Below are 16,134 nucleotides of genomic sequence, written 5' to 3'. Positions count from 1 at the left end.
TTTCCATGGCTAGCTGTGAGTATAGACACCTTTGCTCTGCGTCTGGAAGGATTTTCTTGTTTGTTCACTTTTTGCCCAAATCTGATAGCTTGTTATAGTTATTGATCGTGTAGATAGTTTAGATAGATTTTAGATCATTCTTAACCAGTGATACAGTTTGGATTTCCAGAATGACTCAGTTTTGGGTCTGGGTTTGTATCCAATCCAGAGTTTAAAGGCCCAGAGAGATTGTGTTTAAGTACCGTAGTATGCGTTGGTTTCTTCCAGCTTCCGAGAGTTATAAGCCCATACCTGCTGTTATCTGTTCCTCAGGGGGAGCTGATCCCGGGAGTGTTGTTCTGCATGCCGGATCTTTATACCTTGAGCTTGAAAAGACAGTCTCCAGTCTGTCCTGAGGAGGCGGCCCTGTGAGCTAGGCTGTCTGATCCACCTTTGGGTCAGTACCCCATTCCAGTGAAGGGATCTCTCCTATTTGTTAGACTTCTACAAGTAGGATTTTGCAGAGGCCACCCTGAAGAAAGAAGAAGTAAGTTACCACCCAGTAGCTGTAGTTCTTCAGTAATATTGCCTCTGTATATTCCCACATTCCTCCCATCTTCCTGTGAAGTTCATTTGCCATAGGACTCTTGAGTTTAGTAGAAGGAACTGATGGGATTGAGAACTGCATGGTCCCTTATAACTCTAACTCCAAATACACCTCTACCCTGATATAGCGCGACCCAATATAACACGAATTCGGATATAACGTGGTAAAGCAGTGCTCCGGTTTCACCTATAATGCGGTAAGATTTTTTGGCTCCCGAGGACAGCGTTATATCGGGGTAGAGATGTACTTAGTGCTGTGAAGGACCATGTGTGCAATCCCCGCTGATGCTGCATTTATGGAAGGTTCCCAAAGCTCAAAGACATGGTAGGGAGTGTGTGTGGGGGGGGGGGGGGGGGAGGGGGGGTTGGGTTGGTTGTATGGGGGGCAGAGGCGGCTCATCCTACAGGTGTGTGTGGTACTCTCCAAAGAACTGCAGTTACTGGTAAGTAACCTCTTTCTTAACAGTTCCTACTTGCTAGAAGATTTTTAGGTGGGTTGCTACTGTTGTCTATTTATTCATCATAGGCTAATCCTGAACTCAGAACAGGGATTTTGGCCAAGTTGCCGATCTCTTTCAAAGGGCAGATAAGTGGCTCCATTTGTTTCCTAGAAATGCTGTCGGTTTGAATTACATAAAGGGAAAAAATCTGAAGCACACAAGAATAAACGTCGTTTTTCTGTATTAACACTGAAGCAGATCAATAGCTTTTTTTATGAGACCACCACTGAACAGGCATTTCCTGGGAAAATAGGATTTTTTTGTGACACCGTGTTGTATGGAAAGCAATTTCTCTTGCCAATGGCGCTTTTTGTCCTTGCTCTGCTTACATATTGAATCTCATGCACTATCATTCCCCCTTTGAAGCCTGTCTGCTGCTGTTTAGTTTGCTTGTCTTCTTTAGCCGCTTTCTTTCTTTTGTTACCTGCAGTTCCGTTTAAGTGAGTTTGGAACATTAGAAATCATTACTGAAGCAGAAGCCATAAAAACTCTCTTGGCTCCAGCAATAAATGCCAGCATAGCCGGCCTTAACCTTGGTGCTTCCACTCCGGCTGCTACCAACACCACTGCTGCCTCTGGCGCTGATTCTGAAGGTGAGCTTTGTGCACTGCCGAGGGACCAAATACACAGCTTGATAGGACGCTGGAACCCCACGAAGCGTTTCCTGTAGCAATACAGTGCTTGCTGGCATGAGCTGTGTGGTGGTGGTGATTGTAGTGAATCACTGTATGTTTTTAAATATATATACCTATTTTAAAGTATTTTGAATGGATTTAGTTCCCATATAATCATAATAATATTTAGTGCTTATCTAGCATCCTTCATCTGAAGATCTCAAAGCACTTTATAAAGGCGGGTAAGACACTGGGCGAGATCTTTGTCAAGCACCCACTCAAAGCATGTCTCAGCTTTGTGTTTGCTTGTGCTAATTCTGTCTTGGAAAGCAGGGCCAGGATCTCGCCCGTTATCCGTGCAGGAGACTCACTCTGGAAACTTGTGCCTCTAGCATGGATCATGTGGAAACAACCCTTAGCTCTAAGAATTTTGGATCCCTGAGGCTACAATAATCCAACTCAAGGGAACTGCCCTAGTGAGCAAAAGGTATCTCAGGCACCGGGAACATTTCAGGTAGTTCCTTTCAGACCTGCTCCTCCCCCAGGAGCTGCTGCCCAGCAGTTCCAACCAATGCAGCTGCTGTAGCCCTTTTGGGTCTAGGCTTGTGTCTTGTCCTCAGCCCCAGGTGGTGTGCATTGAGCTTGCTAAGTCCAGTAGCGTATCTTCCTTCGGCTCTTATTGTTTAGAGGCAGTTTGAGACTTGGTCACCACATCGAGTCGCTTCTTGGTCATGCCTTGGGATCCTGAAAGTGGTGATGGGAGGCTGAAGGCTGGGGGTTAGGGCTCCTGGCACAAAGTCCTGTGGCAGGCCCTGCATCACAGGATCGTGTGTAAAATGTGTCCCGGAGCTATGGAGCCCCTGGTGTATCAGCCTCCCTTGGTGCTAGGGAGCGGCTTTTGCACTAGCACCTTGGAGCAGTTCAGGGCCTGTCACTGCCTTGGAGCCCGTAGGAACAGCATGGTGCATAAGCACACCTCAGAGCCAGTCCCCATGTTCGCAAGACATACCGTCTCCAGCACTGCAGGGAAACTCTGACATGTTCTTCTACCAGCACTTCTGGTAGCAAAATGCCTAGTAAGATCAAGAGAGATGGAAGACCAAACATTCAGATATACCCATCCTGGCTTTATTGGGGGTGCATCTCTTCCCTGTCACAGAGAGACTAGAAGGTGTTTTTCCATCAGGCTAAGAATCTGGTCTTGGATGATGACTCAGCACTAAGACAGCCTTGCTCTGCTTTAACCCAAGAACACTCCCCTGATAGTGTGTCTTTCTAAAGAGCAGAGTTCTGCAGGCATAGCTTGTTATATAAGTGTTCTTCCTTACCTGCCTTCCCATGTCTTGAATCAGCAAGTCCTCAAGGATAGATGGAAAGGGCTCAGGATGTAGTACAAATGAACTGTCTCTGCCGAACTCCAACCCAATCCATCTGACGTCTGTATTGGCCTATCTGAGGCATCAAATATAAACCATATTTTTCGGTCTTCCAGCAGGATATTACAAGCCTTGGTGAGTGGGGGGCCAGGGAAGAATTGAAATAGTACAGATTACTTGAAATTTGTTTTTTTAGCATCTGAGGCCACGTTTTAGCAAACTGTGTCAAAACAGTCAATTGTGAGCCCAAAATATGCAGCTACGCTTATGTTAGGTATAGTAGATTGCACCCAGCCCACATGTATGCCCAAGTGCATAATTTGTGAACAAAATTACTTTGTTATAGATGAACAAAATGTGCATTACTTTGATGCTAAGTTTTGGAAATATGGACTTTGTGTTTTCTAATGTGATATTAGATCAGGATTTAATTTACATTAGGAAGAACCTAAATCAGGGCAGGCTGTAAAATTGTTATACTGGGATCAACATGCTCATCATTTAAGTCAGTTTTGTTGTATTCAACTCATGCGTTTTCCTTGCTAGCGTACAGCCATTTATATAGAGAGATTTTCAGACACTTTTAATAGGATACCTATAACGAGGCTTTTCCAGGGCCTCTTAATAGAGGTTTTCAAGAAATATGAAAAATATATGTAAAGACTGACTTTTAAAACACATTTGCATGTTACAAGCACCCCCAAAAAATTTAGTCACTTTTGACAACATTTCAAACAAAATTTGCACTTGTCTCGAAGACATAGGGGCACTTTAAAAAAAAAAAAGTCTTCTAATTGGACCCTGGTAAGGTTAGAGCCTTGAGATTTAATTCTTCTTTGACACCTTTACAGAGGAGCATGAGTTTCCCTAATATTAAAATATCACAACTTCTTTAGATCTGAGTGGTTTGGGCTTTAATGACAAAACATTCTCTTTAAATACCAGATCAGAGATAATAATTACCTCCCTGTGTGAGGCTTAGTTAATGAAAGTTTATAAAGGGCGTTGGGAGAGCTCCTTGGATGAGACTGAGAGGCGATAAATTTAACAACTTTAAAACTTTTTCTTTAATCATTGTCCTCATTCCTCTTCTGCAGAGCCCAAAGACAACGCGCCTAGTTCTGACATCTCAGCCTGTGAAAACTGTGGGCAAATGGACTGCTTGGAGAATGGGAAGTTTTGTACTCGAACCTGCTCTCAGCAGCATAAAGACCAGTAAGAAACCTCACATCATTTTTCCGTTTAATGAGAATTTAGCATCTGTGGAAGGTGTTGCAGTGACAGCAATAAATCAACAGAGCAGGTATCAGCACAGCACGGGCAGCAGCAGTGCAAAGCCTACTGATCAGCCTAGTCCTGTCCTGAAGGTACCATCTATAAAGAAGAGAAGAGAGTTCGCTCTCCAGGACTTCAGCAAAGAGGTCAATTAGTGCCAACTGCTCAAGTCTGGCTGCATTGCCAGTGTGTGTGCTGCACCTGCTCAGGAGATAAATGCAGGATTTAAGCCTCCCGGCCTGTCAATCTGACATTTCCCATGAAGAAGGATGGTCTGTTGGTTAGGGCATTAGGCTGGGACTTGGGAGACCCAGGTCATCTCCCTGCTATGCCACAGATTTCCTATGTGACCTAGAGCAAGTCATTTAGTCTTTCTATGCCTCAGTGCTCCAGCTGTAAGACCGAGATAACAGCACTTTCCTACGTTACCGAGGTATCGTGAGGGTAAATACATTACAGATTGTGAGGCGCTCAGATACTGGGGTAACAGGGCCATATAAGTAGAATTGGCAGAATTTGATTTTTGTAATTTCAACAGGTAATATCAATGTTTATTTTTAAGCATTTTCTTAGATTTTTTTTATCTATTTAAATTTTCACAGTTCCGCAAAATTATAGAGGGGTGTCAGATAATAATTTTATGACAGTAGATGCTGAGATTCAAAAAGTTAAAGCTTTGTAACTGTTAAAACACAGTCAACATCACATATCAAAATAAATATAGTAAATATCCTTCAAGCAAACTCTAATAAGGTTTCAGGCAGCATTTTTCTTACTTTGCCTATCTGTAAATCTAGATTATTATCGATGGAAAATCTTTTAGTTGATTTGTATGTGTACAGTGAAATCACTGTTTACACACATGTACTGATAAAAATCTAATCTTTCCACGCCTATATAAGTATCTAAGATAGATAGAAAATCTGGCTCTTCCCACAAATATTAAATTCACTTCTTATTTGCCAGCCAAGCCCTACACACAATCCATACACTGGTTATAGAACAGGTTTTTTATTTTAAATTGTGGCTGTTTGCAGTGACTCTAAAGACATCCCAGCTGATTGCAGAAACAGAATAAGCAGCAGAAACCTTAATGTCAGCATTGGCTGCCAGGTTAATGAGGCTGACAGACCCCTCAAGCGACTCCGAAGGAAGAGGAAACTTCTTCTGGATTCTGAGGATGAGGACGAAAATATAGATGATGATGAGGTAAACGAGATGGACGTGCACTTTTGTTTGAATGGAATTGTAACAAACAAGGTTCCTTGTCAATATACAAAGAAAATCAAATCAAAGGGTGTATTCTATGTACACCGGTGGGCTCCGTGAATCTTTCAGACGTGAGTCTGATCTCATTACACTGGTGTAAATCGGGAATATCTCCACTGAAATCAGTGGAGTTATGTTAGTGAAAAACTGACAAGCGGTCGCAATTGAGTTTTTAGACTATAATTTGTCCACACCTATAATCTCCATATCTAGTGCCAGAGGGTACAGAGTCCTTTACAGTAGTAAAAATAAATACATGGCGAGGTCCCTGTACCTAAGAATACAATCTAAAGCCACATTACAGAAAACTATACTATCAGCATTTGAAACAGACAGTGGAACTTCAGGTCAGTGTTACACGTGCATTAGATGTGCTATCTGCAGACCTTTCTGTACATTAAAATATCTAGAGACTAATAGTGGGAAAACAAAAATATCCCGGCAGTGTTGAAAAAACTGTAGTGTGCCTGAAGTCACAGGTGAAATAAATCGCTGATATTTTTTGTTTGAGAAAATTGCATCTCTTTGCCACCAAATCCCTCAGTCTTTTCAAACTTAGGAGTTGCACTGCATGGTTTTCTTCTTGTCCTTCAAAACACTGCAAAACAGTTTCTGCGGCATGACTTGTCCGTTACGAAGGCACTTTCACCAAAGCATGGGAAGGTCGATACACCCATCCTCTGAGTGCTTGTGACCTCTGCTTGCTGTTCAAGTATATACTCGTGTATCTTGTTGATCAAGGGAAAGAAGCCGTTCACATGATTAGGGTTCATAAAACTAGAACTCCTCTGTTTGAAAGGTCCATATTCTGCTACTTGATATGCAGGCTGCCATGTCAGAGTATTTTTATTTGTATTCATGTGTTTTGCTTGTTTTGTAACACTGAGCTCAGCTGGAGCAGTTACTGGTGACACAGGCTGAAGTTTCTAATGTTGCGTATAGTTTAACTTATCCCATAGTTCAGCTGTTATCTGAGGGATTGTATGCAAAACATCAAAACTACTTTCCTTGTTCCATCTCTCCCTTTCTCTTCCCCTGCCCCCATTAAAAAAAAAAAACGTTTAAAGGGCATGGGACATATTTTGGCTCTGATTTTCAATTTTTGCCTTTCTTGCTTTGCTTCAAGAAGTGACAACCCTGGGTGAACTAACATGATGTTAGTATTTCTTCTTTGTAGTTTACAAGTTATCGGACATAATCTGTGATGTTTAAAGACAAAATACAGTTTCTAGAGGTGTCTTTGTGACAGCAGTTACTCGGAACTTCTATTTCCTTCAGTGGCTGGTGAAATATCCTTTCTGTGTATCCACGCACTAGCATAGATGGACACAAATTTGTGTGAATATAACGTGTAGCATAGTAATAAGGTTGCTTATTGCTGCAAATCCTGCAGTGCAGACAATGAATCCAATCCACTACAATACAGAGTTCAATCTTTATTATACCATGTGACTTACTTAAATGATCTTTGGTGGAAACAATTTGTAAAGCACTTTGCGATTCTTTAGGGTAAAAGTAGCTGTATATGTAAGATCCTGCTATTACTGTAATGCACTCACAGGTTTGATTTAAGAAGAATATTTCTGTTAGTAACATGTTACATCTTTATCATACCCACATTGTGAAATGACCACTCGGGGGGAGACAACAATATGGCTAAACTTTTTTTTTTTTTTTTTTTTAAATCATGTCTGTGTCTAGGAGAAGAATAAATCAAATAATATGAAAAGCCGCAGAAATACTAAACCTCTAAAACAAGGTGAGCTGAGCTCATGGTTTCTTTTCTTATTGTTTGCAAACTTTACCAGCTGTTACAAAATGGATCATAGTAAACAGAAAAAACAAGGTCAGTGGAGCTCATTCCACGTTCAGAGTAATAGTTACCTTTGTTAGGCACCTATTCCACGTCTCGTACATCAGCCTTCTGCAGTGTATCGGATGGAATAGTACAGGGTCTTGCCTCCGTGTTTGGCACAATATAAGAACCTAGAAAGAGTGGGCCTGATCCAAAGCCCATTGAAGTCAGTAGGAGTCTTTTCCCATTGATTTCAATGAGCTTTGGATCACACCTGGATGCAGCAAATTCTGAATAGAAGATGTAATGTAAATAAATAGGGAATTGTTTACAGACTTTGAAGATAATGGGTTTGAGATTTATTATATACTTGAAGGGAGATAATTTGGGGTAATTTTTAATATCCATTTAAAATGTAACTTTTTCTTCTTTGTTAGTGTGGTTCTACTAGCCTGAATCCAGACACCTGCTTTGTGATCGTATTCACTATCCATGTACTAATATATTTGCTAAACAGAAGTTTGTTTGGTTTTTCATTTGATTCATTTTGAGTTTGTTTTCAGCTGCTGTTGTGTACCTTTCCTGGGCTAATTTTAGTTTGAGCCCCACCCTTATTCATGCTCCGAGATATTGGATGGAGAAATTCCTTTCCTCCTTTTGAAGTTCCCGTTCTAGGGTTGTCCCAGCTTTGCAGCACCAACACTCCAGTTGCAACTTGCCAACAGCCTGTGTGCCACAACTAATTGGCATATAATTTAACATAATTTTTTCTAATGAAAAATAGATACAGTCAAACTATTGCCTGGGGTTTGTATTTTCCTCAAGATGGGTAGCTTCTTAGTGTAGTTCACCAGCAATTAAAAGTGTTGGGGGGGAGGGATAGCTCAGTGGTTTGAGCATTGGCCTGCTAAACTCATGGTTGTGAGTTCAATCTGTGGGGGGGCCGTTTAGGGAACTGGGGTAAAAATCTGTCTGGGGATTAGTCCTGCTTTGAGCAGGGGGTTGGACTAGATGACCTCCTGAGGTCCCTTCCAACCCTGTGATTCTATGATGGGGATAGCAGTCACCAGATGTGTTTGGCCCCCTGACCGAGCTTTGAGCTCCTCCAAGGCTCTTGTTACCTGCTCTTTAAGCATTCAAGGAGGGCTGGGCTGGCATCTGGATCTGCTCCAGATGGTGGTAGTGGCCGTTTAGTGAGTGGGAAGGAAAGGGAGGAGATGGCTGCTCTCCATTCAGCATTCTGTCCTCAAAGAGATAAATGTTATCTCTTTCTGTTTTTGATTATTCAGTTGTTCCTGGAAAGAAGACGGTGTGGAACTGGGTTTCTTACTTGGAAGAGGAACGGATGCCAGCTGCTCCCCTAAAACTGTTCAAAGAGGTTGGCAGCCCCTTGGATGCTTTTTCTGCTTTGATAATTCTCATGCAGCATCACTGAATTATTAACCCCTTGGTGCCAGAATTGGAGACTTCCCTGACACCACTAGTTGCAAGTAGTGCTTGGGTTGCTATAAGCAAATAGCATAAAAATGTTGACTTCCAGCACCAGAAGTGCATCTTCTACGGAGGCTGTGTGTTCTGGTGGTTAGAGGGAGGGGACTTGTCAGGACTCCTGTGTTCTATTTCCAGCTGTACTGCTGACTTTTGCTGCATTGCAATAATAATAATTTGCACTTAAAGCACTCTTCATTTGTAGATCTCACAGTCCTTTGCAAAAGGGAGCAAGCATTGTTATCCCCACTTTCACTTTACAAATGGGAAAACTGAGATACAGAGAGTTGTTAAGTGGCTTTCCCAAGGACACGCAGCGAGTCAAGAATAGAACCCCACAGCTGCAGATTGAACAAGTCATGCAACCTCCCTGCCTCAGTTTCCCTACCTGTAAAATGAATAAAGCTGGTCAGCAGTTTTTTGACTCAACATTTTTTAATTGAAAAATGCCAGTTAATCATAACAAACTTTTTGTGGGAAAGAGTTGATTTCAACAAATTTACCGTTCAAAAAAATTTGGAGGGATAAAAGGTTTTGAAGTTGTTGAAGCATTCCATTTTGACACTTAACAAATACAAAATTGCAGATTTTTGGTTCAGACAGACATATTTTAAAAGTTAGTTAATTCAATTTGAATAAATAAATAAAAAGCAGTCAAAATCAGAACGAAATGTTTTGCTTGACCTGAACAAAAAATACTTTTGGATTTTTGGTTTGTGAAAATTTTTGAGAATTTTGACTTTTTGTCCCAATTCAGGACAGGGAAAATTTTTGAAATCTCAAAAAATTTTGTGGGACAGGAAAATTGTTTCCCATACTAAAAACAAATATAATAATGTACCTTCCCTCGTGGAAGGGCTGTGCGGCTCAATTAGTTAATGCTTGTAAAACAATTTTTGATTCTCTGAAAAGTAGTATAAAGGGGCAAAATATTATGACTGAAGTTAATTCAGGGGAGGAAGAGTTAATTCTCTAGATTGCCGATATGATTTGCTTATATTTGATTTGTTTTAAATCTCTTATTTTTCTTTTAAGGCAACAGTGGGATCAGGTGACATTTACACACCCTTTATAGTCCTTGCACTTAATCTTGGCCACAAATAATGTTCTAGTCTGCTTCAACTAGTTATGAGTAAATCAGCTATGAGCCGATCACTCAATCGCATTGCAGAGGGGCAGTTTAGTATCTTTTTATATGTCCTGCTCATGACTGGTGGTTGTGTGATGCTGATTTTAGCCTTACTAATTAAAACACTGTTAAAATTAATTGGATCCTTGAATCTTGGACTGTTATAGATTATTTTATTAAGAGGCAATCATTACAAGTGAGGGAAGAAGTAGCATCCAGTTGCTGTGTCTAAATCAGAGTACAGCGAACTTGGATATGATGAAACTTTATCTATAGGCCCCGACCCCGTAGGGTGCTGAGCTCCCACAAATCCCACCGACTTTGTTGGCAGTAGAGGGTACTCAGCAACTTGTAGGACTGAGACCACCATAAAGTGAAAGGAAAATATTTTAAGGTTTCACTGTATTGCAGTAAGTTGTTTGCAGTTCCAGTTATAGAGAACTTATTCTTTAGGCTTATCTATAATTGAAAGTTAATTCGGATTGAGGTTGGATTTGAATTTAGAGTTCAAAAACTATTTCCGAATAACTGCATGTGTGGACACTTTTTTTCAAAGTGGATTAAGCTAAACCAGAACAAGGCACTCTTATTCCAGAATAGGAACATCCACACATGGAGTTATTCCAGAGCAGCTAGTCCTGAATAACTCCATGTGTAGACAAGCCCTAAAGAATGAATATGCTCTGTTCAGGGCCGGCTCCAGGGATCAGCTAAGGAAGCAGGTGCTTGGGGCAGCCAATACAAAGGGGCGGCACTCCGTCTGCTATTGGGGTGGCAGGCATGTCCGGGTCTGCGGGGGGAATTTGGCGGCGGGTCCCTCAGTACCTCTCTTCCTCTTTGAGCTGCCGCCGAAGTGCCGCCAAAGAGGAAGAGAGGGAGTGAAGGACCCGCCGCCGAACTGCCCCCGAAGAATGGAGCGGCGTGATTGAGCTGCTGCCGATCGGCTTTTTTTTTTTTTTTTTTTTTTCCCCCGCCGCTTGGGGTGGCAGAAAACCTGGAGCCGGTCCTGGCTCTGTTGGGATAATGACTGTAGTATGGACCCAATCCTGAAACAGCCCAAAGTCCCCAATGGTTTTGCCTGTGGCAGGCCTTCCTGATTGGGCCCTATAAAAGGGGTCCTTTATGTACAAATTAAACTTGCCTGGGAACATTTTAAAAGATTTGCTGGTACCTGTAGTTAATTAAAACAAACTTCCAAGTTCGTTCTTAAAAAAATCTGATACTTTGACAGTGAGTGTTTAGAATGTCATCTGCAGATATATTAGGGACACATGATGATGCTATTTTTGATCCATATAACTGTGCTTGACCATTGGACATCACTTCTCATTTTAAAAGGGATACAGAACAGGAAACAACTGAGGGCACCTGCATCCAGTCATGGGAAACGATTCAAAATTATGCAAGGTTAACACTGAAGTGATTTCTAGTGATGATAGTTTTTGCTAAACTGAAAACCAGAAGTCTTTAGTGTTTCTGGTGACTATTCTGAAATAGGTTGTCTCTCTAAAAGTGAAATACAATTTTTTCCCCTCCAACGTTAATTTCCCCACAGTATCAATCCTTCCCACAAACTAGGAATGGATTTAAAGTTGGAATGAAGTTAGAGGGACTGGATCCTGGACACCCATCTTTATTTTGTGTCCTCACCATTGCTGAGGTAATTGTTTTTCCTGGATTTGATTTCCTTTTCATTAGAAAACAACATCAGAAGTCTAAAGAGGACTTGTTAAAGAAATAATCTTTTAGATTGTTTTTAAAAAAATAAAATAAGCCAAGTAATGTAAGGGTTGGGAGAAGTTTGAGCTGAAAGCTAAAGGAATGTAGTTGAGGATCTAAATTTGGGATCATATCCTTCAGCTGTTACGTAAATAATTCTAACTCAAGTGCATACCTGTAAGGGGCACACCCTCACCTTAATAGAGGGGAAGCTAATGAGCTTCTCTGGACTCAGCCAGTACTAACCGGACTGTAGGCCTGGTTTGACAAGAGTAATTGAACATGGGTGAGGCCTCATTTTGTGGGAAACAGGATCAGGGAGGTAAATGGATCAGCAGGCTGGAAACAGAATGTCTGTACTAGCTCAAATCAGGGGGAACAACCAGGGAACCATTTACAATGGACACAATAACAATGGATAAAATAAGCCAACGCAGACACACCTACAAGGTTTGCTCTGCCTGGCAGGGGAGGAAGCTGAAAAGGGGAAATCGTGCCACAGCAAGGGGTGGCAGTTAGGCTGTGCCTCAGAGACAACTGACTACAGAAATAGATCAGTGAAGAGGAAGATAGTTGGGGACCCTGCCGCTCCTGAAACTGTATAGACCAGGTGCTGAGTAGGGTTACTGAATCATAGAATCACAGGGTTGGAAGGGACCTCAGGAGGTCATCTAGTCCAACCCCCTGCTCAAAGCAGGACCAATCTCTTGACAGATTTTTGCCCCAGATCCCTAAATGGCCTTCCTCAAGGATTGAACTCACAACGCTGGGTTTAGCAGGCCAATGCTCAAACCACTGAGCTATCCCTCCCTGAGGGCCTAAAGATGGCCCCTAGCCCTGATCAAGAATGCTAAAGCCAGCAGATAAGCAGTCCCACAAAAAGGTGATGGAGAAACTGCCTAAGAGATTGAATACTTTTTTTTTTTTTTTTTTAACTTTAATTCTCCTGGTCCCCAGGGAGGGAGAGGGAAAGGCCCCTTTTCCTTTATTTGTTTGAAGAAACTCTTATATATCACAAGCAGGGGGAGAACTCTGTGAGAGCCAGAGAAGAGATGTAGCCCCAGACTGTGGTCCAAGAGGGCTTCCCCCACCACAGTGCCCCCAGTCAATCCCAGTGGATTGAAATGGGCAAGGATTTCAAAACCAGGCCTTAAGGCTTCGTAAAACCTATACGAATAGAAATGTTTTCATAGTGTCTTTTTAAATCATTGAAAAACTGGGTTGGGTTGGGTTGGGTTGGGTTGGGTTGAACCCTCTGCAGTTCCCTGCAGTATGTGCAACCCAAAACATTGCAATGTAGGGCTACAGTATGAGAACAAGAAAATGAAACTGACAAGTCTTATTTTACCTTTTCCAAACTGAGGGCAAGTCTACGCTACAGCACTACATCGGCGCAGCGGCTGTGCCATTGTAGCATGTCTGGTGAAGACACACTATGCCGATGGGAGAGCGCTCTGCCGTTGGCATAATTACTCCACCTTGACAAGAAGCGGAAGCTATGTCAGCGGGAGAGTGTCTCGCACTGACATAGCGCCGGTGTGGACAGTGCGAAACTTGTGTCGCTTCACGGGGGCGAGGCTTTTTCACACCTCTTAGGGTATGTCTACACTACAGGATTAATCCGAATTTATATAATTCGAATTTAGGAAACCGATTTTATAAATTCGAATGTATTCGGCCACACTAGGCACCATTAATTCGGTGGTGTGCGTCCAAGCTACCGTAGTAGCATCGATTTCCAGAGCGTTGCATTGTGGGTAGCCAATAACATCTAATTGCCAATAACATCGAATTGCGGCCACACTAACCTTAATTCGGATTAACAATACCGATTTTGACGCTACTCCTCTCGTCGAGGAGGAGTACAGAAATCGAATTAAAGGGCTCTTTAATTCGAATTAAATGGCTTTGTTGTGTGGACGGGTCAAGCGTTAATTCGAATTAAAGCAGCTAAATCCGAATTAAAGTCGTAGTGTAGACCAGGCCTGAGTGACGTACGTTAGATTGACTTAAATGGTAGCGTAGACCAGCCCTGAGTGTGATGGGAAAAATAAGCAAACAGCGTAAATGGAAAAAGTTAAAACTGAATTTTCTAAAGGAAATTCGTTTTTTAAAGTTCCTTTCAGTTTTACAAACCCAAAGGGAAGAGAGTTATTGGCTTTTAAAAAATAGTATTTTTATGTCGCTTGTCAATGTCCCTTTAAGATAATAAAATCTCTTGTGCTTGTAGGTGCAGGGATACAGGATGCGGTTACATTTTGATGGTTATTCTGAGTACTATGACTTCTGGGTTAATGCTGACTCTCCAGATATCCACCCTGTTGGCTGGTGTGAAAAGACAGGTCACAAGCTGCTCTCTCCGAAAGGTACGTGGAGAAATAAACCTGTACAAGAAGCAACACATTTTGCTGTGAACTGGCTGCCCTTAGTGTCCATGTTTTGTTTCATGTCAAACCCACTTTGAATGATTTGAAGTGTGAAGATAATTGCCAGAAGAGCAAACCAATTTCTTACTGATATTCCCAGTATTTGGCATTGTTAGTCAAAGTAATTAGTAACTCTTTATTAAGTGAGCGTGAAAATCAATGAATATCTTTGTTCACGACTTACGCTTTCTTTCTTGCGTTCCATTTCCTAGAAACATTTGAAGTTTCAGATTAATGATTAGACGGTGCAGTAAAAGAGGGAGTAATGTGTTAACTGAAATGCCTAACCCTTGAAGATTGTACAAGGGCAGGTATCATGCAAAGTTCAAATCCTTTTCTAGGTTATTTCCATTTTTGAAAAACCAATCGGAATATAGCAAGAACAATGTAAAACAATCTCTGATCTCTTTTTCTAGGTTACAAGGAAGGGGAATTTAATTGGGTTTTGTATTTGAAGAATTGCAAAGCTCAAGCAGCCCCGAAAAACCTTTTCAAGACCCTCAGCACAGTAAGTGGTGGCATCGGGTATAATGTCATTTAAAATACGACTGATATTAAGTAAGCACTGCCTAAAACGTTGGCCAGAATATAAACGTGTCCTTTTTATATGTTCAGGACAGAAGCTGTAACACTAAAGAACTTGGTGGAGTCATATGGGAGCAGTTTCCCACAGCAATTTATTTGTAGGATGAGAAACCAGAGTAATTTTCTTACTTCTCCACCCCAAGCCCCCCCCAACATTCACTAACTTCCCAGACAGAGACTGTATATTTGCCCTCCTCTGCCTTGATCTCTTTTCTGCTGATTTACATTAGCATTAGTTAAATAAATTGTAACACTCTGGTTTTGCTTGCGGCCTCAGCTTCTAGGTGTTTGTGATACTTCCCTGGACTCTAAGAATCTCACAAGTCCTGTTTATCCAGCACCATACACAAAGGTGTTCAGCCCTATACATATCTCTGTTTGTAGTGTCGTTATAGCTGTGTTGATCCCAGGATATTAGAAAGACCAGGTGGGTGAGGTAGTATCTTTTATTGGACCAACTTCTGTTGGTGAAAGAGACGAGCTTTCAAGCTTATCTAGATCTCTGTTGTTTTTCTGTCTTCACCACCATTGTTTTTTTCCCCATCCTGAGTTAGTCAAGTGGTCTCCTGGTTTCTTTGCTCAGCACCATTTCCCATTCAGCCTAATCAAAGTATTCTTACTCTGATATTGCAAAAGGATGGAGGATTTGCCGTAGAGGGATCGGGGCCTTAGCATGTAATTCTGGCTCTGCTTTTTGGACTGACCCACCTGTATATCCTGGAGACTCTCACAAGCCACATCTGACTTAACCTCCTCCATTAATATGGTAGGGCTTGCAATGCTAGTATCCATCCTCAATCAGTACTCCTCATCAGAAGGGCCCTCTGTACCTGTCTCCGAACTGCCTGGCTCTGGTGTAATTGAACATAAGCATTATTCAGATTGCACCAAGCTATTGTTAAAAATCATAGGCATTGTTGCCAGAACACATGGAAATCTGGGCTTTAACCCTCCTGACAGATGTTTTGACAAGCAAGTAGTTACAGTATGATATTGTTTTCTACTACTACAGTATTTTGTTTAAATAACCTGAACCAAATAGGTTTGGAACAGTAATTTAAATGACCTGGCATAGAGCTTGACATACCTTTCCCCTCTATGCTATTCCTTAGCCTGTCACACCATCTGGTTTTCGGGTGGGAATGAAACTAGAGGCAGTGGACAAAAAGAATCCATCTTTGATGTGCGTGGCAACCATCGCTGATATGTTGGATAACCGGCTGCTAATTCATTTCGACAACTGGGACGAGAGTTATGACTATTGGTAAAGAAAACTATTTCCAAACTGTATCCGCAAATACTGTGATATTTTTCCCCTTGTAACATCTTGCCATAAAGTACATGATCTCTAATACTTAGCTGCTAAGATTGTT

At 41.7% G+C, this 16,134-nt stretch overlaps 1 protein-coding gene across 1 annotated transcript in view; it reads left to right on the top strand.

Annotated features, from left to right (window-relative positions):
* LOC135893937 (lethal(3)malignant brain tumor-like protein 4) overlaps window positions 1-16,134 on the top strand; it is a 76,636-nt gene that overhangs the window by 16,688 nt on the left and 43,814 nt on the right. Inside the window, exons 3-11 of the mRNA XM_065421907.1 lie at window positions 1,516-1,678; window positions 4,173-4,290; window positions 5,388-5,559; window positions 7,321-7,378; window positions 8,704-8,792; window positions 11,587-11,691; window positions 13,981-14,116; window positions 14,593-14,684; window positions 15,874-16,025. Of these exons, the coding sequence (XP_065277979.1) occupies window positions 1,516-1,678; window positions 4,173-4,290; window positions 5,388-5,559; window positions 7,321-7,378; window positions 8,704-8,792; window positions 11,587-11,691; window positions 13,981-14,116; window positions 14,593-14,684; window positions 15,874-16,025 (1,085 nt within the window). The remainder of the gene's footprint in view (window positions 1-1,515; window positions 1,679-4,172; window positions 4,291-5,387; window positions 5,560-7,320; window positions 7,379-8,703; window positions 8,793-11,586; window positions 11,692-13,980; window positions 14,117-14,592; window positions 14,685-15,873; window positions 16,026-16,134) is intronic.

Source organism: Emys orbicularis, chromosome 23, assembly GCF_028017835.1.
Source record: "Emys orbicularis isolate rEmyOrb1 chromosome 23, rEmyOrb1.hap1, whole genome shotgun sequence".
In the NCBI taxonomy this organism is placed as follows: domain Eukaryota; kingdom Metazoa; phylum Chordata; order Testudines; family Emydidae; genus Emys; species Emys orbicularis.
Note: the sequence above shows the minus strand (reverse complement) of the source record. Positions and strands in the feature narration are given on the sequence as shown.